Here is a 25,699-nt window from a genome sequence, read left to right as displayed (position 1 = left end):
GAACTGCAGCACTGGATCCGCTCCCTCCCCGCCCGGATTTGCCACAGAGGCCGAAGCGTTGTACAATGTCTTACTGACATTATTATTAATTTTTTTTCTGTCTCTGGAATTGGGAGCGAGCTTGATGTTGCACAAGCTTCTGTCGAAAACACTTTGTTTTCCTCCTCTGGGCAGGCTCCGGCAGCTGGTTTGGGATCCCGATACGTGTCAAGAGGTCACCGCGACCTCAAGGGCCTCGAAATGATATCAGATCTCACACTTTATGATTTCTCTTCATTATGTGTATGTATATATAAATATATTTGTGTGTTTATATTCAATATAGAACATACACACATGATTAGCACACCAACTGCACATGTGTTAAACATGGGCCGTGTGCTGTGGTTGAAAGACACTTGTCAGCTGTGGTTTGCTGTACACTGGAGACAAAGATGTACTATTCATTTTTCCCTACATGAATTTAATCAGTAATAAACGTTTTAAAAGAATAAATATTTGACACATAATGACTGATCTCATTTGTCAGTGGTCGGAGGCTCAGTCCCAACTTGAGTTTAAACCTGTGTCCGTTTTATTTTTGCCGTTTTCTGAGAGTGTTTTATGGTCTTTGGAAAACCTGTGGCTACTTAACTCTTATGTGGGTTGTTCATATTCATTTAAAGGAGGTTTATGACCACTTAAGGAGCACCAAGTGGAGTAGATACCCTCATCTTATACTAAACATCATTAGTACTCTCATACCTGCCTGATTTTACATGGTCAGTGCAACTGTGAAGTAATGAGAAGGATTTGATAAATTACTCATATCCTTCGAATTGTTTACTAAAACGTTTTATATGACTAGTTTGTAATACTGTGAGAAAATAAGCCAACTGGTCAGTCAGTCATTGAGTGTTTTTGTTTTTTTCAATTTCTGAATGCTTGAATAATTGAATCATTTAACTTTTTCAAAATTATTATTATTATTATGGCTTTTGTATCTTTTGGGTTGAACCTAAAATTTCTGCACAGAGGAAAAATATGATTTATGATTTTCATATTTATAAACAGTTTTACTGATGGAAATCATAAAAACTAAAAATACCATAATTAAAAGAAGCTTCATGTGGAACGTGCTCGTGATAAAAGCAACACTTTTTGTGATTTTAAGATGAAATTATGCATCTACAGTGTTTTGAGAAGTAAAAAAAATTTTCATCTATAACTTATTTTAACTTAAATTTAACATAATGTATTCCAAGTTATATGTTACAGTTTATCGTGTAAGTTATACATGCATACCATGCCCAATTATGTCTGATCTCAGAAGATAAGCAGGGTTTTCTACCAATTGGAATGTCAGTGGTTTGATCCCTGCTTATCACATTTGCATGTTAACGATTCCTGGGCTGAACCCGTAGTGCTAAATAAGTACCAGTTTGCTTTGTTGGTTGGTTGGCTGGGAGTCCAGTGCTAAAGTTGTCTGAGCAATGGCAGTGTTATTACTTTTGTAGGTTTGTGGTCATAAACTAAAGAATATGACAAATGAAGACTTGATGAAGTTAATGCATTATCTAAGCTCGAATGAAATTCATCTGTTTGCGAATCACATCAGATCCCAAACATGACATGGATGTGTCACTTCCTGGATTCCTGGGCCATATATAAAATACAACTTTTGTAAAACTGCTTTTTCCTGCTTAAAATATATGTGGCTCTGAGAACCACAGGCAGAAAGTGTCCCAGTTTTCAAATCCAAGTCAGAAGAGACAAGTTGATTGTAAAGTATTTATTCGTACAAAAACAAACCAAAAAAAAGTCTTAAGAAAATTGCATGATTAATATTTTGAATAGTTTGAAGCATTTTCTAACTGAAACAGTGCCATTAGTCATGGGTGAATGGAAGCACTCACATGGAGCACAATGGGCCCAACAAAAGCTCTAAATTTCTAAACAACATCCGCCCAAGGAGACACAAGCAAACATTCAATGGCATGTCTGTCTGCCCCTGGACACACACTCGATCCACGGTGGCAGCAGCGTGATGTTTACCACAGAGACACAGCACACAGAGTTTTAAAAATGCTTTCAGTCAGAAAATGAAGGAGAGGATACAGTCGACCGAGGAAAAGAACACGATGCTGACAGATCTGAATATGGTACACAGTATGATTTCTCTACATGAAAAAACAAACAAACTGAAGTCTGGTGATGGGCAGGAGCCACTGGTGTTGAGTCACAGCTTTCTCACACCGGTCATCCAGTCAAAAATCTGAAGGTCCAGTTTTTAAATCCATATGCCATCACTCTTCCTGCTTATTTCTGCTAGAAGGGGGAACACGTTTCTGATCACAACACATCAAACAAAGCAGGAAAGAACTTTGTGATAAGACACCCCTAAATGGAGGGATTTTTCAAAGGCTGCATTAAAGGTCAAAAAACTATCACTGATTATTGGTAATACCTTATGCAGACTCTTATTGGGATCTTTAAAATAAGTCACCTATTTCTGTGTTATGAGCAAGTGGCCTGTTGATTCATTTACACAGGACTTCTAAAGGAATATGTCATAAATGTCATATTTGCACTCAGACACATAGTCACATCTAAACAAAGAGCTACCAACAGGAAGTTGGTATTAGCAGTTTAATATTTCTCAATCAAACTTAAAATCTCAACCAATGCTCATAACTAATCCCTAAAGCATTAGTAAGCAATTTAGTGGTAGTTAAACTACTCCTGATATTTTATGGACTATTTATATGGGATGCCTTGTCAAAAAGTTGTATGAGAACATGTCAGATAAACTGAAGTGAGGTGATGTTTTTAAGGGTTTACTGTAGATATGATGCAAAGTTTAGGTTGTTTGATCTCCTGGGATTGACTAGACTGGGACTATAATCTCAACTGCATGCCACACCAGAACAACAAAAACAGAAGAAAAGAAAATACAGTCTACAAACAACATTATACAGGTGTTCTTCTGTCTACAAAAAGACTTTCATTCAAAAGGTACACATTTTTTGTCATATAAATATATCAATTTCATCCAAACCTATTCCTTTTTTTATATATATAAAAATCACTCTTTGGGTTGATCCTCCCCCTACAACCAGCTGAGACAACACAAAGACATCTGCATAGGTTTGCGCAGCTGCGTTAGACGTGAGTTCAAACACAGACATACATGAGAGACATCGCTGCACCACACTGGGAGTCGTCCATGCATTTTCAGGTCAACGCCTGCTTTTCGACGACAGACGTCACCTACGGAAAGAACGGAAGCCCGCGGCCGAGAAATCAAAGTGCCCGTGAAGTACTGAAGCAATGAGAATGGAGGTAGAACTTCTCTGATAGTGGTAAACGCAAAGCATAGCAGCAAATGCTGACCACTGTGGAGGACGTTTTGTGGAGTTACTGTACACTGACATGCCTTTTAACAATGCGAAATTCAACACGTTGACACGGAGAGCTGATGGGCACTCTACATACAGCAGTTCTGCCTTCTTCTCAAGCTGATGTAAACATATTGGAAATTTTGGTCAACTAGGAAGATGATTGACATCATGGGGACAACATTCAACAGTAGATTATCATTTAAAAAAAAATTATACATTTTTAAATCTTAAATATAACATTAAATGTAGAAAAATAACAGCTGGACAGACTTTGTAAATTACTTGAGCTACCCAAAGGTTTATTCAGGTGTCAGAGGTGAACATGGAGGCCTGACTGTGTTCATAACACAGATCATTACACATTCACGCAATTCAGATATTCTCTTAATATAATACAAATATTATGATCCTTTTCTTTTTGGGTTAGGAAGCTAGAAAATTACACTAACCCGAAAAAAGTGTTGTAAAGTACAACAGGTAAAAGGTAGGCTGGAGAGGTGTCGGAGAGTGTTGGTTGCATTATACAAAAAAAAAACAACTTGAGTTTCTTCTCCTGATTTCAATGGAAAAATAATTTCTTTAAAACTAAACCAACTGTTGCAAATGGAACTATCTGCAAATACTTCAAAAACACATAATGTCACATTTTATTAAAATTGTTTGGCAACATGACCACATCCCCAGAGCTGAAAAAGCAGTTCCAAAAACTACCTGCAGCAGTCACTTAACGATGGCTCCAAAAGTGAGTGATTCCCCTAAAGTCTCATGTTAACATGGATGTTAAAATCCATGTTTACAGCCTTATAATTAACTCTTCCATTAGGGTATAAACCCAAGGCAAAACTTGGGTGTAGACTTTTTGACTAGCAGGTGTGCTAACAGCTAGCTAGAAGCTGTATAGCTACTAGGCTTCACCTCTGCTAAATTGAGCTAAACACCATATATGTGGTTTCTTTTCTTTTTGAACTTTTTTAAGTAGAATCTTCTGAAAATATATACGGCAGCTGTGCCATACAGAACATCTGCTGGAGTTTTGGTTAATGAATTTCTGGTATGTTCTTAATGCTCCTTAGCACTAATTAGCTTATCGATGCAGTTTGCTAATCATGCTAGCATGACTTAGCACTCCAGCCTCTGATCCAAGCTCTGGCTCCAAAAACACAACATGCAGTGGCCAAAATGCTTAAATTGAAGTTTCAAAACTATAGAGTCCAGAATTTTCTATAAAGTCTATTGTTCACTGATCCATTGGGCAATGGGCTGTAGCATTAGCAGTCGTTTTAAAAATACGTTTCTTTGTGCCAAATAAATTTCAGGGCCAAAAAAGTTGGAATCAAAATAATGGAACAAAGATAGTGATGTCTTGGTGGATTTAATGAGAAAAAGCAAACAAACGTTAAGCTATTTGTTTCTATAAAAATATTGCTTAGTGCAGCTTTAATAGTGTATGTATATATTTGTGATACCCCTGTAGAGATATCTTTTCTTACTCTGAGTGTTTGGATGTGGGGCTATAAATGATGGGGCTCCCCCCCCCCCCCACTCACTTAAGCCAAGTAAACAACACTCTATATTCCTGATACATCAAGCCTCATGTTCCCCTGAACAAATGAATAAACCTGAGAGATCACATGGGCTGACTGGAGCATTGTTGCTCTGTACCTAGAGGATAGCAATCATATTCTGTCATGTCTTATAGTATTATAGACTTATAGCTTTCTCCAACTATCCTCATCTTTTCTTCGTGATCCTGCTTGGTCCCACATATCTGCCCGTCTTTCCCCAGACTCCTTGGCCTGCTAACTGGGATGCATACAGTAAGAGTTAATAAATAGTCTTCTTTCTCTACAGAGTTGGCAGTGGGGTAGTAGAGATAGTTTTAGGCACTACAAGGAAACCTCCCCTTCTGGAGGTACATTTGATGACCCTGTTCATGCTCTGTAAGATCAATAGCTTTCTATTTGAGGGGCCTTAAGCCAAAGCCTCTGGGGAAGTTCTCAACATTTCACTCACTGTCAGCAGTCACCAATTAATCACTAGGGGAATAATAATGGGACAGATAAAGTGCAAAATGACACCCCCCACCCCCACCCCCCAAATAAAATAAAAAAACCTCAGTGTGCATGTGCCACTGCCTGTCTTTGGCTGTGTTTTTACCCCCTGTATTGTGATGTCACTACCCTCCTTGTCCTGCACCTCGTCCGTCTGCGTCTGTCGGCTGTGCTCAGGGCCAGCATGATAGGGTTCAGTTCTTTTTGAAAAAAGAGAAAAGTCTCTTGTCCCGGTCGGAGATACGCTGAGCTCTTCTTGAGGACTGACCCCTGTGGGTTACGGACGACCCCGACAGAGATGTAGGGGCTGCGCGCCACTCGTCCTGGTGCTTGTCCATCAGCTGCTGGTCAATCACTCTGTGCATATCATCCTAAAAGCAGAAAGGTAAATGAGTGAATGACAAGAAGGAAAGGTCATGCGGAGAGGGCGTGCGGTGAGATGTTACAAGCACTTCTGGAAACATTGGACCCACTGAACAAGTTACCTGTTGGATAGTAATTATAGAAACACCACCATTACCTTTCACCTGTGGTAGATGTTTCTGTTCTGTGTCCTGTTCTTTTTTGTATATGTGTGTTTTTTGTTTTGCTGCTGATACAACCAAAGTTCCCCTTGTGGGACAATTAAAGGATTTTTGTATTATTATATTGTATTATTATAGTTTCCCCTCAGAATACATTATTTAAATCATTTTTGAGAGGCATGGAAGTTTAAAATTATTCAGTAATTCACTAAACAAAGTAAAGGATTGAAAAAAAAAAAAGAATAAAACAAGCATAATTTTGGCACATTGTGTAAGAGTCCACTGTTCTGAACTGCACCAAACACTTTGAATCTGATGCCAGATTCATTCTTGATTGTTGTTGTTGTTGAGGTATAAAGCCACCAGAGGGCAGTAACAAGCTGTTTAATAAAGTGGGAACCAATTGTGATGTCAGACTGAGACTTACACTCGGTACCTGGAAAAAACAACAACCATAATATAATTTATCCGCTAATGTCACCGACATACAGTAGCATAAATATAACCATACACAATTCAAATATGTGAATTGATGAAGTGATCTGCACTTCTGAAAGGGGTGTTCTCTCAACAGGTAAGCTGACCAGTGGACCGGCATATGCAAGTGAAAGCAGAGAGGACACAAACAGGTGGTAAGAGAGGAGGTGGTGGGTTTAGATGGTTCTCTGTGCTGGCTAATGGTTTCAGATGGGGAGGGAAAAAAGAGCTGAAATGGGCATTTCTCTTGGCATGGAATGGCTCAGCGGTGGCTGGTTTAGTTGGTGCGAGGTAAAACGGCGAGATGGCACTGCCCGGGCTCACCTCTAAGGCAGGAGGGGGGGTGGGTACCACAGGGGAGAAGGGGTGGTACAGAAGCTGAGAAAGGCCACTAGATCAGAAACCACAAGAGCCAAACAGTAAAGAGCCCTGAGGAGGCAAACTGTGGGTAGGGAGGAGAGAGAGGAAAGAGCAGCTTGTTACAGATAAAGGGGATGGGGAGGGAACACACACACACACACACACACACACACACACACACACACACACACACACACACACACACACACACACACAATATGTTCAAGCAAAAAGTCTAATACAGTACTGTGTAAAAGTGTTGAGTCACCCCTTGTGGGTGGGGGTAGAAATTTATTGAAACACAATCTTGAAAGTCAATATTTGTTATCACTGACTTTATTCTTCAACACAACTTGAACTGTTCAAAATGTCACACAAAATCTAAATCTTCCAATTTCTTTAAGTTGTCTATTGATAATGAATTGGACCAAAAATTTCAAATTTGGATTCATCACTCAATAAGACCTGTTGCCACTTATTTTCAGTCCAGTTCTTGTGTAATTTACCAGAGTCTTTTCTCCCTGTTTCCCTTCTGTAAGAATGGTTTCTTGACAGCCACCCTCCACCCATACAACACTTCATCAAACAGTAGATGACTCAACTGAAGGGCCAGGTGCCGGATCCCTCAGGTTCTGTGTCAGGTCTTTGCTGGATGTTTTTCTGATATCTTAAGGACATGACTTTCTGATAGCCTGAAGTTTAAAGGAGGGTTGCAACAGACTGCAAGTTGCAAAGTTCCTAAAGATAACATTTAAAATTCAGTCTTCACCAGGTTGTCTGTTATTTGAAGATATCACTGGTTCCTCCCTTGAGTAAGGTGCTTTTTTTTTATGCTTGACTGTTTCATGGCTGAGTGTTAAAACCTTTAAAAGACTCAGAAATCCTGGAGAACTTTTCCTTGAGACCACTTTAAAAAATTACCAGAAATTCTGGCTCCTTAGAAGCAAAAAATAAATAAATATTGGCTCAAGACTTTTACACAGCACTGTAATGTTCCTTTACTTTTGTCCATCACAGACGAGAAACTGACACTCTCCCTCCGCAGTAAAGTGAGTAGCTCAGTTTGAATACACAGATGCTGTGAGTGGCTTTAAGGTAACAGACTGACACAAGCTACAGCGAAAACAGGGGGGAAGGACAAACTGTTCTAGCAGCTAGATGCATTTTATTCATGTATAAGTGTATTTAAAGTTGTCCAAACCTAATTTAGTCGCACTTCATCTTTTATTGCGTTGGCATTTACGTAACTTATGTTTTTAAAATGAGCTGTTCCAAAAAAAAAAATAAATGCTGAATATAGCCTTTGACCCACCTGCCAAGCCTCCAGCTGCTGCGACAAATTGAGCTTCTGCTGGATGGCGTCCAACAGCTGGCTGTTCAGAGACATGATGTCTATTTTACATTTGGCCAGCTCCATTTCTACTGCTTTCTTCCTGCAAGACACACACACAGACACACACACACAACAATATGAATGAAGGCCATGCACAAAGTCAGCTCTGGCACTTTGCCACACAAATCAGTCATTACTCAGTGACAGAATAAGTTGACTTCTTGCAGCAAACCTCACAGTTATGTTGAATATATGCTGTATCAATTTGTACTTGCACAAGCAGCAGATTTTAGATGGATAAGAGCACTTTGTCAGCATGTATGTCACAGTTCTAGATCATGACATTATGGTCTAGAACAGCGGTCCCCAACATTTTTTGCGCCACGGGCCGGTTTATGTCCAACAATATTTTCACAGACCTGACTTTAAGGTGTCGTGGGAAAAAAAACAAAAACACGGCACCAGTAGGTATAAAAAAAAAAGAAGAAGATTTATTTATAATACATGGAAAAGACCCAGGAAAACTGAGTTAACGATTAAAAAAAAAGAAGATTAAAAACCCTGAAAACCATAAATTTCACACCTGAGCCTCAACTCTCACGGCCCGGTACCAAACGACTCACGGACCGGTACCGATCTGTGGCCCGGGGGTTGGGGACAGCTGCTCTAGAACTGTTTTTTCCATCTATCTAGACTCTAGAATAATAAGGTTTAGGGTTAGGGATTAACAGACTTGATAATTCAGTTATCAAACATATGATTAAGATCTGAAATGATGGCTGAAAATATTTCATTATATTATAACTTGAAAAAAATTCAAGCGCTGTCGCACTGTTTGATGAACTGAGGCATAAATTTAATGTAAATACAGTAAAAAGATAAAACTTGTAATCTTTTCAACAGCAAAATGAACTTACTAAACCCGTGCATACACCTGTTGAAGTAGTGATAAAGGACTAAGCTAGTTGTGAAATCGCACAATCTTACTTAGCTATGGCATCGTCTCGGTCTCTGATCGCACTCTGGAGCTGCTCGCTGGGTTCTCGAACATCAGCCATTGTCCTCATTCGCTCGTTCTCTTCTCGGAGAGAGCGCATCTCTACAGAGAGCAGCGCCACCTGTGGATCATGCAGAGTGAATGCGAATGAAACATCCCTGTGAGATTGAGGCCATGTATTCAGGGTGCACGGTTTAATGGCAAAGTTAGACAACATGGTGCTCATGGGCGAGATATTTGTTTGACCTAGTTCGGCAGAGGATGGAGTGCGTGAGCAGCTTGTGTCATTTAAATCATGCAAGACGGCATTTTAAACCCACAGGAGAGCGTGAGCTGTCCTGGCAGAGAGAAGGTTGAACAAGGTTGAAGCAATGTCCCACATTAGAAAAAGCATGCATCAAATTCAAACTGATGCGCGACAGGGTGAGGACTACATCTGCTGCAATACGTCATCACAGTGTTAGACATGAGAAACTCCTTAATGCAGCGTTATTACCCCAGAAAGACAGGAAAGGATCTTGACTTCAGCTACATTTATTATCTAAATCTCTGACTGACATGCACATACATGATGCACACACATGGTTGTTTTACCTGGTTGTGCAGCTGCAGCAGCTCCTCTTCATTGCCGCGTGTTTTGTCCTGCTCCGTCTCATACAGCTCTCTGACTTCCCGCAACTCTTCTCCCAGTTTCCTCACCTGCTCCTCCAGAGCCTCCTCATCACTACGCCGTGAGCCCTTTGCACACAAAGCACACACGTTACAACAAAGACTTACCGTGGACAGTATCGGCTTTATGAGAAAGGAACTCATGTGTAAAGTGACGATGATTTCTTTAATGCTAAAAATATGCATTACATATTGTAAAGACAAAGTGAGGTGAGCATTGCCTGTTTAAAATAAAAACAGAGTAGTGGGAAAGTCTGTAGACATTCAGTGTACCTGTCTCCTGGCCTCCTCCATACATACTGATGATAATTTGAACCAAATACTTCAAATTTAGATTCATGACTCCATAAGACTGTTTCCCGTCCCTAAGTATGGCTTCCTGACAGCTACCCTTCAACTGAGACCATTTCTGATGGGGCTTCTCAGGTCCTGTGTCAGGTCTTTCCTGTTTCTGAAGGATGTGACTCTGGGATACTGCCCAACTTCTGCAGATAGCTTAGGCCAGGGGTGTCCAACTCCAGGCCTCAAGGCCCGGTGTCCTGCAGGTTTTAGATGTGTCCTTGATCCAACACAGCTGATTTAAATGGCTAAATTACCTCCTCAACATGTTTTGAAGTTCTCCTGGTAATGAACTAATCATTTGATTCAGGTGTGTTGACCCAGGGTGGACACAGCTGGCTTAGGCCCACCACTTCCACTTATCTAGTTTCCTCAGATTTTTTTAGGACACACTGCACACCAAGTGCCAAGTTTCATCTAATAGTTATAACAAATGTTTCTGTGACAGACTGCTAGCACCAAAGGGCCTAAAGATAAAATTTAAAATGGATTTCTTTGTCTGTTGTTCCTTCCTTGTGTACCTTTCTTATGCTTGAATGATTCACAGGTCAGTGTTAGGTGGCTTAGCAAACAAAAGAAGTATTCCTCTGAAAAGCCTGGAGAACTATTGATGAGAACAAGCAGTGGCTCAAGACTTTTGTCACACAGAAAATAAGCTGCTGTATTGCTGTGTACAGTACTACATAAATAGTTCTTCTTTTGAAATAATTCAATCGCCAAAAATTACTAGTAGTCCAAAATTAGTCATTATCTCACTTTTTCAGGTAACACCTAATATTAGTCTAACAGCAACAATGCTGACTGCCAGCGTGTTGCTCATTACCGTAGACTCATTGCCATCCAGCAGATTCTGAGTGAGCCTCCGTAGCTCTAGCAAGCTGGTGTGGAGGCTCCCAGTAGGCACATCCTTGGCTGAGGAAGTCTCAGAGGACTCGTCCATGGAGGAGTCAGTGGACAGCGCTGAATCCGTGACATCGTTTCCCCGCAGATGAGAGCAAAGTGAGCGAACTTCACAGTAGGCCTCCCATAGCTGAAGACGTAGCTGATTGATCAACAAGACAAGATAGTTTAGATTATTAGTCACCAACACTCCTGATGCTCACAGCGAGTTTAAACAAACTGACTGTGGATACGATCAGGCAGTCATAAACATCGCTACCTGCTCCCTCTCCTGCTCCTGCTCCTCCTGCTCCATACTTTGCTCTATCTCACACAGCAGGCTGGAAGGATGGGGGGTAAGAGTTTGGAGGCTGTGCTCCTCCGTCAGCTCCTCCAACCTAGCGGCCAGCTGCCTGTGGGACACCTGAACCTCCAGCAGCTCCAGCTGGCTCTGCCGCAACTGGACACGAGAAAGGAGTTAACTAAGACTTAACAGTGGCATTCATCTCATTTCCAACTCTATATGTTTATACTTGGGCTATATTAGAGTAGCTCTGGATGATAGATAGTTCAAAATCATTGTTATTTATGCAATACTGAACCTTAGTGGAGTTCATCAGCGCCTCCACTGTCTGAAACAAGTTTTACCTCCCTTTCTCCTTCTTTTAAGTAACTTTTTTCGGGTTGGCTATGCACATAAAAACTCACAGGGATTACTTGTTTATACACTGATGTAATAGTGTATATACAATACCACTACTGTAATAGCTAGATATGAATGAAAATAAGGGAAAGTAAAATAATCTAAAACCACTCTAATCATTTGTAATAATGATAATAGGAATAATGTACACTATCTACTAAGGTAGCAATTATTCCCCGAAGCTTCATTTATGTGTCCGTACCTGGAGGTCCTTCTCGTGACACTGCTTCTCCAGCACCAGCGTCCTCTCCCGGAGCTCATCCACAGTATTCTGCAGCAACTCGTTCTCCTCGAGCATGGCGTGCACTCGGTGCTCCGACTCCATCTTCCGTTCTGACAGCATCTTAATCTAGCATTTCAAACAGTGACAGTTAGACCCTGCGCTGTGGGAAGCAGGCGTTACATTTAGAATCCAAGGATTGCTCAGATTTCCTGGTCGATCGCAAACAAATGGGCAGCTATGGACCTGATTAAAGGCTGCATATTGTTTTTTCCCTGCCTGTGAGGGAAGCTGGGCTCTTACACAAGATTAAAAGCACTCCCACTGGCCTAAAGAATGTTCGTTGCCTAGCACGGGTGTCTGCATTGGTCGCCACCCTCGTCTTCAGGAATGTTTTGGTGATGCTTTAGCATCTACACAAAGTTTCCTAGCAGTGTACTGCTTACCGTGCCTGTGTAATGGCCTTATATTGAAGACACAAGATAGACTTCATGAATTGTCTTCCCTTGCAGCTGCCTGAGCAGCTTTGCCCATTAAACAAACATCAGCTCTGCTCATTTTTTATCCCTCCTGCTTCTGACCTACATCTGATAACCTACTTCGCAGCACAGGGAGCTTTCATGCAGAACAGTTGTTTTTACTGGCACATGTGCATCTACGTGATCAGGTTCTGGATATTTTGGGTAGTCTCTGCTTTCACCCTAACAGGCCAAAAAGCCATTAGTCATCAAGAACATGTCATATAAAGGCAAAGCATTGGAATAGGGGGAGCACCCAGACATTGCAGTATCTCTAAATATAGAGCAGGAGCCTTTTCTCCCAATTATAGCACAAGCTCTGCAGTCTGGGTGTTTTCTCCCTGGCTTTGAAGAGAAGCTGCGGAACAACCTGAACTCTTACAGCACTGACGTAGAGGACATATCCATTCAGATATGGCACAACTGACATCACAACACAGCTCATGCTCTGATAAAAACAAAAAAAAAAAGTATCCAAGCTTGGCCTCGGAAACAGGGATCGGCAAAAATGCTGCACACATAACATATTACATACTATAAAGGTGAAAAGAGTCAGCACTTTGCCCCATCATCAAGACACATGACAGGCAATTGCAAAAATCAAAACAAATATCAGCGCCTTCGCTGTTCCTGCTGTTTTACAGTGTGTCACATGCAGCATGCAGTCAGGCTGAGAGACGGTGCAGGGGAACCACTCACTTCTAGCCCTTGCTGCTCCAACCAAGAAGGAAGGAGGGTGAGGGGAATGGGAAATGGTGAGAAAGGCGAAAAAGATAAAGAAGAAAGGAAAGAAATCACACAAGTGCCTCGAGTTCAAAGTGATGATCATCCCCTGAGAAAAAAATAATTTATTAAGGGAAGAAAGACTTTTCTTTTTCTTTTTATCATTAGTGGAGACTTTAAAGCATGACTGTGACTTTTATTGAACAAGTGGACACTGTGGCTACAGGTGGTAATTGCAAGATAATGGCATACTGACTCTTTAAAGTCATCATCATTAGGCAAGCAAAGTGAGGGGACCGGATGTCAGATAAACAGCAACATTTATACTTACCTACCTCGCGATCGATTACAATTAAAACTAATGATGCATCTCGAGTCTCCCACTTAAATGTTTGAACTCGCTATACTAACTAAATAAAAGATGGACCATAGACTGTGCTGTAACTCATAACAAAGCCCTAGGTAAAGCCTCAGGTGAGACATGCAGTGGTTTCACTTTAGAGGCTGTTTTCTTATATACACTCCCTGGTCTACATGGTCTAAATATTTCAAAAACCCTACTGGGAAAATCCCAATAAATGAGCAATTTCTTGCTGATATCCCATGTCAGTGGAAAGCTGCTTTAGGCTGAGGCTAAGGGAAGGATGAGGGCATCGCTGACTTACAGCTTGTCAAACCTTGAAGCAGATGAGTTACAGCAACAGAAGACCACACCAGGTATCTCTTTTGTTAACTAAAAATAGGAAAGTGAGGCTACAATTCACACTGGCTCACCAAAATTGGACAAGACTGGAAAAGTGTTGTCTGATGAGTCCTGATTTCTGCTGCAACGTTCGGATGGTAGGGTTGGAATTTAGAGTAAATAACATGAAGGTATGGATCCATCCTGTCATGAATCAGCAGGTCAGGCTGGTATTGGTGGTTTAATGGTGTGGGGATATTTTCTTGGCACATTTTAGCCCCTTTTATGAATTACTCCTATTACACATGGAGTATTAATTATATGCCAAAGCTTGAGTATTGTTCCTGACCACGTCCATCCATTAAAGGTCAGAGTATGTCACAAAACTCAAATGATCTCAAATTGGTTGGCTGTACTTAAATGACCTTTGCTGTCACCAAATCACAATCCAATAGAGTAAATTGGGATTGCAGTGGAACAGGATTTTCATTATGAACGTGCAGTTGAGAAACCTGCTGCAACTGTGTGACGCTATGATGTCAATATGGACCAAATTCTCTGAGGAATGGTCCCAGCATCATTTTGAATCTGTGCCACAAAGAATTGAAGCAGCTCTGAATCAAAAGGGAACTAGCAAGTTGTACCTAATGAAGTGCCCTGTGAGTGTATCTCTGACAAGAATGACTTCATGCAGTGCACTGTAAGTAAAGAAATAGTGAAAATATGAAATATTTAAATAGCTGCGTGTATGTTTGCGATAGTTTCCAGCCAGCAGAATATCGTCAGCATCCAAGGGCAATGTCCACACTAGCTATTTAGCTATTTTAGCTAGATTAGCTATTTTAGTTTAGCTGTCTAGATTAGCAATCTTAGCCTAGCCATGCGGATTTTCTTTCCTTTTTAAATCAACCACTGATGTTAATGTGACATGCATGTGGCACAGTTTGGCGCTGGTGCGTATTAAAGCGCCATCTTCAGTATAAATTTTTTTTTAGATAAGTGGTGACTGGCATAACGCGTTTTAAATGTAAATGCAAAATCCAACATTTCTGGTAAGTATAACTTGCCTTACTTGACTTGGGCCTGTCAAAAACAGTGTACTACATGGTTGTGGACAAAATGAAGTATCTGAACAGACCAGCTTATTCAAAAAATTGTACAGTCTTGCTTTAACTTCCCTTGAGTTCTGACGCCACCCTACAGTTCTTAGAAATGACTTAAATTGCTTCTACTATAGGCACCATGATTTTTTAACTCTTAAGTACCTAAGATAAATGTTCCTGTTAGAAGTTCTAGTCAGCTTTAGGGGGAGTTTTCTCACTTTGTGCATGTTCAATCAACTGTACTTGTTATGAAGTTATGTATACAGTAGACAGGATGCACACAAGGCTGACCTCAGCCTGTAGAGTCTCTAGTCGTGTCATGTGCTGGCGTGTGGACACACTCTTCTCCCTGAAGTCATCCCGTAATGAATGGACCTGAGTGGACAGCTGCCTCTCCACCTCTGCAGCCTGGACAAAGACAGAAAGGGAAGGACAGAAACTGAGCTTAAAAGAGGCCTGCTTTTAGTTTGAAAGAATACAATTTAGCACTGTAAAATGTTGCTCATGTAAGCGTTGTTCGTGGTAATACTGGCATTAAAAATCAATGTTAACGTGTTGCAGAACTTGATAACTTAAATTAGAATACTGGCACTGCAACTCTTTTGTCTTTTCTCCCCCATGGTGACTCATTGGAGGCTAACACATGCAGACACTCAAACACATTGCTGTTCAGATTGCACTCACACTGTGTTAGTGACACTGACGTGCTGTAAATCAGCCCTCCCCAGTCTGTTTTGGTAAATGGTGCATTTAATAGCTGGTTCTCTAAAAGCACAAATTCACCCACAAGTCATGGCCCTTGCTAAAAGCCTCAAACAACAGAAATGATCTGCTCGCTATTTGTGCAATCCAGTGAAGCAGCAGCAGCAGCCTTAGTGCATCACTAGAGCTTATTGGACAGGTGGGATCAGACCACACAGAGCCAGGCTGTGCATCATTAGCATAAAGCTGCACTCAGGAAGCTACATTTTGCATTATCATCACTGCCATGGCAACAGCAAAATCCTAAAAAGCATACTTTATCTCTCTCAGGAGATACTGAAAATTGAGTAAATGGACTAACAAAAGAAAAACTAGAAGCAGGAAGTCAGTTTATATTTCCTTATTTTTGTTGTCTTTTAATCACCGAGTGTTGAATGAAAGTGAGGATGACTTATTGCATCGATATCAATAAAAGCCTCTAGATGGCACTACACGCTGCTGCAGCTTTTTGAGGCGCTCACAGAGAGATGAAAGGGCTCAACAGCTGGGCTGTACATGCATCAGGCCATTTTAGTTCACTTCTGTTTGTAAAGCAGCACTGTTTGTGGTGTCAGTGTTCTTTGGGAAAGTCTCTAAGGACAGGCTGCCATTATGACCATTTCTGAGGCTCCACTCTGAACAACACCTAACAACACAGTGTAAGCACCATGACTACCCATGTTTCTACTGCTTACCTGCAAAGGCCTATTTACCTTTAAATAAATCAGTTTATCATCCACTTCAATCCATCATGAATTCCAAAAGCACACAGCGCTAAAAAAAAATCCTGATTTACAGAACTTAGCGCCTCATGGACAATCAAATCCTTCCCTGCATGCATATGACCTGGATTAAATAATGAAAATGGGGGTTGCTATATGTTATTCTTTTAGAACAAGTCAATAATGTTTACATCAGAAGGGCAAAAAGTAAAAATAAGTTGAAAAGTGAAAGTTAAGCTTTCCTTCAGAAAACATTGTGGTACTGATGGTCTAGAATAATCTCTGGATCCAGATAAGTTTGTGATATATTTGCAAACATGATTCAGGTCCCGACTAACTCTAAAGGTTTAATCACTTCTAAGCTGAACAAGCACCATCTCTTAACTTTTTGAGTAATCCTACCAACAAGTAGATAAACTGAACCAATCGCATGAACTACTTGGCAGAGCAGTGATGACTAAGTGATGGCTGAGCAATAACTTTAGTTTTTATAGGTCTAATTATTCATGTGTCAGCTTTGCACCTGGTACTTGAACACAGAATTGAAAACAAGCATGCTTTGTGTGCCATGCTGTAATAAAGGAGCCGAATGAGCTTTTATGAATCGAAAAAATATGGTGTGGGAAACCTTCTTTTTACTTTTTACAAGAACCAACGGTGGATGTATATAACTTGGGAAAGCAGAGGGATAAAAAACTCCAAGTTATATCCCAAACACCAAAGATTCATGGATGTTTTGTCGGCTAAATGTGATTTCCATGGAGTTTTTCCCCCTCGTAACACTTGTTTCTCTTTCCTGAACTGAGTGGTTTCATTCATATTTCAGGGCTGCTCAGGTGTGTGTGTGTTTCCTTATGTGTGATACCTCTAATCTACACGTTCTTTCAACTAGAGAATTTTTTGTCATAGTTTGTCATTAATTAGACTGTAATAATTGTCCTTTTAACATTTTGTTCAACAAGTGTTTGTTGGTTGGGTAGTCAATGTAGTTGACTCTTTGTAAACCTGTTGACAAACTACAGTCATGTTTTCTGAAATAACACAAAAGGACACCTTTTTCAAACAATGTAAATGCAGGTATGGGATATGTCATTCCAAAAAACTTGCTGGGAAAAAGGAAAACATACAAATACTTGACAGTCTGATCAGTTTAGTTCAGTCAAAAAGCCCAGATGTACTTATCTGGATGAACACTACATAGTGCCGTTGCCTTTGAGTGGAAAACAGGGGCAGGTAGCAGGAGCCAGTGTGACAAGCAGGCCAATGTGACATCTGACCCACTGGCCCAACAAGCTGACAGATTGAAATCGTTTTGGGCAAACCGCAGAATCGACCGTGAAGTTCCAAACAGTCACTTAATCTGTGCATAAACTCCTCAGATTCCAGATCAAGTATTATCAACATGACAGGACAAACTGGGGGGAAAAGAAATCAGACTGCTGCGACTGAATCCAGGGCACCAAAGTAGGGCTGAACAGAGAGACGTGTTACTGTAAAGCCTCTTTACTCTGGACATCACTTCCGGTAAATACGTGACATTCGCTTTTCCAAAGGTGGCAGGAGGAAGAGGAGGAGAGTCACTGCTGCTGATTCTGTTTGGGGCTTTCTGTGCGGGACCCGATTCAGGTGCATCAAGGGTCTTGGGTGACACAAGCTGGCATCAAACTATCTGTATCCTTGTACCATTCTGTAGAGCACATTCCCATGGTAACAACACAGAGGGTTTCAATTTGCATGTCACTCTGGTTGTCATAGCAACCGCAGAGAAGTGGGATTGGCGGAGCTGCGACTTGGGGTCTCAGTACTTGTGGTATTTTCCGCATTCTCTTTCTCAGAGCGCCGTTCCTTGCATGGAAGGAGGAACCCTCCGTCTTAAACAGTTGCATAACAAATCCCACGTGACAATACGTGAGTGCGACAGCAGATCTTATAGGTGCTCCAGCAACTGCTCCATATGGTGTCAGCAAACGAATGGACAGATGAGCAGCACTGGCTGGAGTTTATAAATGTAAGGTTTGAACTAACCTGACAGGTAAATTTAAGCAAGTGATGAGGAAAAAAATTGCACTGACTCCTCCTGTACAGCCTCAAATGAATCAAACACAACATTCATGGGTGAGTCCATGTTTCATAAGTGAACTCTGAACGTTGAGGGAAGTAGAAGTGACCCCAAACATAAAGCGTGACACTTTTTTTTGGCAGAGTCAGGGCACCCTCTGCTTTCTCCCAGCCTGTGTGGTAATGTAATTACAGAAAGGTCCCTTTTCCTGCTTGTTCGCTCTGATCAGATTAAGCCCGATGAGATTGGCTGCCCTGACACTCCAGACCCACGGAAACAAGCACACACCTCCTGAATCAATGACAGCCTATTTTCTCTGAGTGCACTGAAATAACATATAGCATTAATAGTAAGATCTGGACTCATTCAAAACACATACACACAAATATAGTGGCCAGACAGAAGAAAACCATGAAGGAGGGGACTATTTTTATGATCTTCTTTGCTCAAATACCAGCGTTACCTGCTGCTGTTATTAATTAAGTAGAGTATGGATTGAAGTTGTTTTGGTTCCTGACTTAATGCATATAGCAAGGCTATTAGCTTGGATTATAGCTAATCCCTTCAGGACCGTATCTTACCCCATGACTTACATCACTTCCTATGAAGTGCCCTGGGTTGTCAAGGTCATCTCACTGGAGCCAAATGAAAAGAGCCTGTTAAGAGCTGATCCCTGTGTTGTTAAAAGAGCACAACACTGTTTTCTTGTATTTGCCTGTAGGTTTTACTTCCTCTGAAAAGCTGGCCATTTTACATAAACAGACTTTTTAATGGGCAAATGTATAAATATAAGCATAAATCATGAAATATTTAGCATTTAAAGAAAATAACTCTAAAAAAGCTGAGATCAATTCACAAATTGACCTTAATGTGATTCACCAGAGAAATAAAAGCTAAAATAAACCTGCAAATATAATTAATGCTAATGATTTCTCTATTACTTTTTTTGTTGCTTCTACATTTTGTAAATCCATATATATATGCTTTATTGGCAAACAGGTCTGATTTTGATCTCTGTGATTAAATTAGAGACAAGGCTGGATTTTCCGTGGCGTTGTGTCTGGTCCACTTGTTTGTGCAGTGATGTATAACACTTTTGCAAGAAAAGGTGCAAGGCTATGTAAAATGTAAACAAGAATGGCCAGTTCAAATATAGCTTATCAAATATAGAAACTCAGACATTTTGATAACATAACGCATTTAGTGCATTGACGACTAGGAAAATATTATATCTTGGATTTTTATTTGTTTGTTTTTTGTTTGTTTGTTTGTTTGTTTGTTTGTTTGTTTGTTCGGGAGGGGGGGGGGGTATTTGGTGAGATCTCACTGTTTGGGTGGAGGCTTTGGGAATACTATGACCTGACTATCTACTGATGGTACTGGAAATTTCAGCTCTATGATAAGTCACAAGGACAGTTTGCAGCTTACTGATAGTCAAGAGACATACTGTGCTTCCTTATAAGAAGTATGTACTGAACCTGTGTGTGTTATTAGACCTTTAGAACTGGATGACCAGCCCTGCTGTAACATGTAACTTTCTCTTTGACATTAAGTGACCACAATACTGCACAGTATATTTCTGAGGAAAAACTCTGTCTCATCATAACAAATAGTGCAATAAGTAAAGTAACAGCTCACAAATGCAATTTAAAGCACTACAAAAAACCAAAAACACACAGGCCCATTTAGGCCTATTAAGGAACTGTCTTGCTTGTCACCAGCACAGTGATCAAATCCCACCATCAATTCCAGTAGAAGAGTCCATTAGTTACTGTGCTCGATGTCACAGGTGGCTTGCATGTTTGCAAAGACACCATAAGTGCTGTTTATTATACACAGGGTTTAGAGAGACATCTGCCATCCACACATTAACCATTGTGCACATCATCCAATCACATGGCTCCACAATGAAAACTAAACAAAAATAATAGTTTGTGAGCTGTGCCCGCCCACCTGCACGCTAGACTTTTGCATTTGTTTCCAAAATCCAACTTTTCAGTTTTCCAACTGTACCTTAGTAAAACAAGTGATGCAACACAGTGAAATGTGTCACTGTCCCAACTATTTTCAAACGTTATGTCAGAATGAAGTGAAAAATTTTGAAATATAATCTAATTTCTCAGTTGCGACATCTGGCATGTCTTCAATTAAAAATGAATGATGATTGCACAGTATCCCAACTTTTTTTTTTTTTTAGAAATCAGCAACGTGATTGAAAACAATTAGTAGACGTGCTTCATTGTGATTTTTAGGAGGCATGGCTTACGCAACAGTGACAAGCTAGTTATCACTTAGCCAACTTATTTAACAGGGTTAATAGGACAACATATAGATCTACTTTTATTATGAATCTGTTTCACTAGAAAATTTAACCATTACCAGAAACAGGTCAGATGAAAATGAAAGGCCTTCTGTGGCTTTACTACTGCACAGTTTCCTCGGGGTAGCCTTACATTCCCTCCATTCATCCAGACATGTAAACAGCTAATATTACTTAGTCACAGGCCATTGCTTAGTAATGAGCCCAGACAGAAAGAGAAAGAAAAAGAAGAAAGACGCAAAGAAGAAAGAAGAAAGTGAGATGGTGGGAGCACTGTGGCTGACCTCATTATTTTTACTAACCAGTAGGTCTTCCTCTGTCTGCCCAGCACCCTGAATCATGAGATCTGGATCGATGCAGTCAATTTGTTCTCGTGAATTTCCCTGAGACCACAAGATCTGCTGTCCTCCTCAAAACATAACACAGACCACTTCTGGGAATATCTTCAAAGTTTCCCATGCCAGGATTTCAGTGAAATTAAATCCAGTTTAATTATTCTAAGTGCCTACTTTTGCTGCAATCCACAGTAACTGACTTGTCCAGCATTGCCCTTTGATTGCAATGCGATCGTGGTGTTGGAGCAAAACAGCTCAGGAAGCCGATTTAACCTGATGAAGATGAGGGGGAAAACTGTGGGTTAAAAATCAACTGCACTGGGCCTTTCCCATGTGCCTGGGAGCAGATCATATCTTCTCCCAGGAGGGGAAACAAGCACAATCCTGAGCGTCATCAGAGGCAGTAGTGACGGCATTATCGAAGCACCTGTACAGGCCTGTCAGTTGTTCTGTACAGGGGCCTTGGGGCACCTTTAATTGTAGCTTCAGCACCCACTGTAAATCTACATGACACCAGTCAGTACAATGATGCCTCTGTTTACAGCCTTCATTTTGTAACACTAGCCTGACAGGTGCTGTATGTTTCTCTCATGTGCGAGACGAGCAGGATCAGGGGCGTTTCAAGAGTAAAAAAAAAATAATCATAAAATTCTGTCTGAAATAAATATAAAACCCTACCACTTGACAGATTTCCAGCCTCCATAAACATGAACTCTAACACATAGCTGGCCTGTAAGAAGTGATGGCAGCGACACTGATTCAACAGCGAGGTACTGGATCTATGAAACGAATGATGCTTCACAGGTCCTTTGTTTAAAGGTCACTTTTAAAAAGCAAAGAAGTTATAAAGGAGACAGAAAGTGGACCAAACCACTGTTAGGCATATGAGGGGGAGTCGATTTTTTCAACATGTAGAATATATAGTTGTTCATCGGCTATAATTAGCACAAAAGGACTTCAGGGCATATTGTTACATTGCTAAATATCATACTTAAGATAATGCATTAAGGTAGACGACACAAAGAAAGGGGGATCTGGCCTCCACCGTCCCCCCATGATCTCCACCAACGGTTACACTGATATGACAATTCAATTCTGGGAGGGGGCAATCAAATTTCATGTGCAAAGGAACAGGGCACACCACAAGCCACCAAATCTAGCCACAAACACAAGCAGCATTCTGGTCTGTGAAAGCACAGCATTCCTATGACATCAGTTATTAAATACGATGACCTTTAACCACCAAGCAGAACATAAATAATATTAAACCGTTGTTTATTAAGTGGCGGTGCAATTATCACAGAGGTGAACAGTGTGAATAAAAGGACACTCTAATAGAGCACTCGGTCTGAATAGAGGCTGCTTGTTTTGATGTTGATTGAACAGATTGAGGTGTTGTACTGAGCTCCTTAGGAAGGCTTAATCAGCTCTGGCTACAAACATTAGCATTCTCACTTCTGTCAGTCTCCACCTGCTGTCAGACTCAGTTTACCCTAATGTGTTTCCAGTATATCCAACAAGGATAGAGCCTGAAGCTTTCATGGTGACCCCGATCGCTGCTATATTATACATCTGCGTGCTCATCTACTGTAATGTGTCTGTCAGGAGATCTGCTATGAGACCTTTTCTACTGTGCCAGTCATAATAACTGCACTCAAATTACCTGTCAATATGCAGAGTGCTATTGCATAAGTGTGCAGTCCAATCGTTCTAAATTATTCCGCTTAAGACCTGGAAGCTACACTTTTATATTGATGAGTTAGCATAATTCAGGTGAAGTCAGAGAGAGATGGGCTGAATAAAGATAGATCCACCCTGAGGGGTGATGAATCCTCACTTGGCTGAGCACCTTATGTCATACCAGCCAGGCAAACTGAGTTGTGGCCTCACTGGCCCTGAGGCCAGGCCAGAGAGAAACACTTATTCAGATACACAGATGCACATACTGGCATTTCTGTGAGTCGTGTTTCTAGGTGGGGTGGAAGGGCATTTACAGCGGCTTTAAGACCATGTGATTTGATGAGTCAAAGCCCAGACTAAATCTTCCTTGAGGGTGGCCCAGGGAGCCTGAAGCAACACATTTGAAGCACAAACATGCACACAAGCACACAGGCTGAAGCATTCCTCACCCTACTGAGTTGCTCCAGCAGTCTGTGGTTCTGTTCTGAGAGCTCGCTGATGGCCTTGGTCTTGTCCCTGTCAGCTTCTTTCAGCTGGACTTGCTGTCGCTCCAGCTCGCCCTGCAGCTGCTGGACATCCGTCTCCAGTTCGGCCACCCGGCCTTCCCATTCCCCCTCCCGGCTTTCCAGACGCCGTCGCAGCTCATGCTTCTCTTGCTCCAGGTGCTGCATTATGTTGACAAGAAGAAGAGGTCATCATGTTTAAAACCCTTAACTTTAAACACAAGTACCAAAAAAGACTATTGGGGGTTTGACAATGACAAATACTGGTGGTTCTATGGACTGAGAAAGTAAATCTGTCTTGGGCAAACACATTAGAGTATTGGTGGTTAAAAAGCAAACAAAAAAAAAGTTGAGACTGGAAACACCAGTTGAATCCACTGAACAGATATGACCCTAGCTATTGGAGTGACAGTTCAGATAATAAGATGCTTCTTTTTTCTGCAGTTAGCAGTGGACAGATGTGCATTGCACCACCAGCAGCTGCCAGCTGTTATGGTCCTAGGATCAAGCAATCACAAAAAAGAGGTATCACATAGACTCAAAACAAAACAACATCAAGCACTGCCAAAAAAAAATGAAACAACATCAATAATAAGGAGATGTTAGGGCTCAGCTTCTCTGAGGATAAATATGGATCAAAGGGATGAACAGATGTACAGCAGATACACTAGGCCAGGATTAGTCCCTGTGTTTTTTCATGTGATTTGTTTTTTCTCGGCCCATGTGCCTGGTTGTTCGAAACATTTGGAAAACAACAAGAACAAAAGATCAGCTGTGAAGCCTTCGTTGTAAACATGATGAGTTTATAGTGAATGCTGTGCTGGTCACTCTAGCCATAGACTGGACTGAGCAGCATGCCTATCTACACTGTATACTATAACTAGGCTTGGAGCACATAACTTGCAAGTCTGCAGGCAGCATTTGTTGCTGAGTTTGTTTCCAAACAAGGCCTAAACTTGACACAAACCAAAACGATACTTGAATTAAAACTTGTCAGGCGTACTTTCTTTAGATTACCTCCAATTTCTCGTTGAGATCTTTGTGCATTTTCTCATATTGCTTGGTCAAGTCTTGGTTTCTCTCCAGCAACGCTTTGCCGAGTTTAGCAGCTAAAACCAAGTCTTTTTCCTTTTGGCGAAAGAGCGACAGCAAGTCTGCGTTATGCCCCACCGCAGGCGTGTCTGGGTCTGACAGCTGCTCCTCACCTCCCCGCTCCCCGGTAAGCATGGCCAGTTCCTCCTCCAAGGCCATCCCGAGGCCTCCGGAACCGGCGTGCCGCAGCGGATGACCCTGAAAGCCGCCGGGCTCCTGAGCGGTGGGGCTACCCCGGGACTCCATGCAGTCGCTGTCCAGCTCCAGTGGTGCTGAAACCACGGCAGACGTCTGCAGGTCTAGGCAGAACGCGGACATCGCCGCCCGGCGGAGGAGAGGCCAACAGATTACAGCCGACTGATTTCACACCGGATAAACCCACCCTGCTCCGACTGTGTTGGGCTGACCGGGCCGGCTTCTAATCAACAATTCATCCATTATCGTCGCTCTTCGGATCCCGTGGTGTTTAAAAAGTGCTGCTTTCCCAATTTCCTCACGTCCCCCTCTCCTCGTTAACCTACCAGCCGCAACGGTGGCTCTGATTGAATCCCAGCAAACACCGCCTCCTCTGCAGCTCACTGACTGCTTGTTTATGATTGCTCACAACAAAATATTTTTTATCCCGGTATGAACCGCCTCAGTGAATTCTTCGCAGCTGTCGGTCGGTCAGGGTCCATCCCGTCTCGGGGTCCTGGATCCCCCATAATGATCGGCCTCCACACCGGAGGAACTTAGCAGCCAAACATGATAAGCGCGATCACGATGCCTCTCAACCTCCTTCCTTTCCTAATGCGCGTTCCCGCCACGGCCGTGACGCCAGCTGAAACCTGTTACAAACGAGCAGCCGATTGGGTGAAAATGATAGCGCCATATTTTGGTGCTTCACACACACATCTGTGACATCCAGTAAATGAACACGTGAAGGGATAAAATGAAAACACTGTGCTGCCTTTAGTAGTGCAGGAGCCTAAAACCTACACACATAAGCGGGCACTTAAAAACAACAACAACAACAACAACAAAAAAAATACAACCTTTTTTTACATTGATTAATTTAAACTTAAGCTTTCACGATTTTAAAAAAAAGAATCTTTCAACTTGATCGCTTGGTCCAAATAAATAGGCTGGTAAACATGGATTTATGTAAATGAACAAAAGGTAAATAAAAACAAAGAAAAGGTTAAAAAAGAATCTTGACTATTACCTACATAAACCCATCTTGCCACAGTTTGTGGGTATGTTTGGACTACAGGTGTAGCTGGATTACAGTGTCAGAGGATGTTCAGGGG

General features: G+C 41.4%; 1 protein-coding gene across 2 annotated transcripts; it reads right to left on the bottom strand.

Moving 5' to 3' along the window:
• Positions 1-1,756: 1,756 nt before the first annotated feature.
• Positions 1,757-25,699, bottom strand: bicdl1 (BICD family like cargo adaptor 1). Of its 2 annotated transcripts, XR_013912576.1 has the most exons (11): positions 24,336-25,699; positions 23,265-23,480; positions 15,250-15,366; positions 11,915-12,061; positions 11,290-11,469; positions 10,954-11,172; positions 9,717-9,860; positions 9,113-9,243; positions 8,105-8,225; positions 6,757-6,874; positions 5,665-5,802 (listed from the first exon to the last, which is right to left on the bottom strand). XR_013912576.1 is itself a non-coding variant. In XM_026187283.2 (10 exons), the coding sequence occupies exons 1-10, from the start codon at positions 24,726-24,728 to the stop codon at positions 5,626-5,628; spliced, it is 1,845 nt and encodes a 614-aa protein (XP_026043068.1). In that variant the 5' UTR covers positions 24,729-25,692; the 3' UTR covers positions 1,757-5,625. The 2 variants fall into 2 exon arrangements, 1 of the variants encoding a protein (XP_026043068.1); XM_026187283.2 differs by lacking the exon at positions 6,757-6,874 and having other exon boundaries at positions 1,757-5,802; positions 24,336-25,692.

The sequence above is a fragment of the Astatotilapia calliptera genome, chromosome 12 (assembly GCF_964374335.1).
Source record: "Astatotilapia calliptera chromosome 12, fAstCal68.1, whole genome shotgun sequence".
Classification (NCBI taxonomy): Eukaryota; Metazoa; Chordata; class Actinopteri; order Cichliformes; family Cichlidae; genus Astatotilapia; species Astatotilapia calliptera.
Note: the sequence above shows the minus strand (reverse complement) of the source record. Positions and strands in the feature narration are given on the sequence as shown.

Bases quoted from the DNA above. Each gene is read 5' to 3' on its own strand.
- bicdl1 (XM_026187283.2), bottom strand. From the start codon at position 24,728: ATGTCCGCGTTCTGCCTAGACCTGCAGACGTCTGCCGTGGTTTCAGCA. The intron at 11,470-11,914 runs GTACGGACACAT...TCTCGTGTCCAG, and splicing joins GTCACGAGAAGGACCTCCAG to TTGCGGCAGAGCCAGCTGGA. The intron at 9,861-10,953 runs GTAATGAGCAAC...TTGTGTGCAAAG, and splicing joins TGGATGGCAATGAGTCTACG to GGCTCACGGCGTAGTGATGA.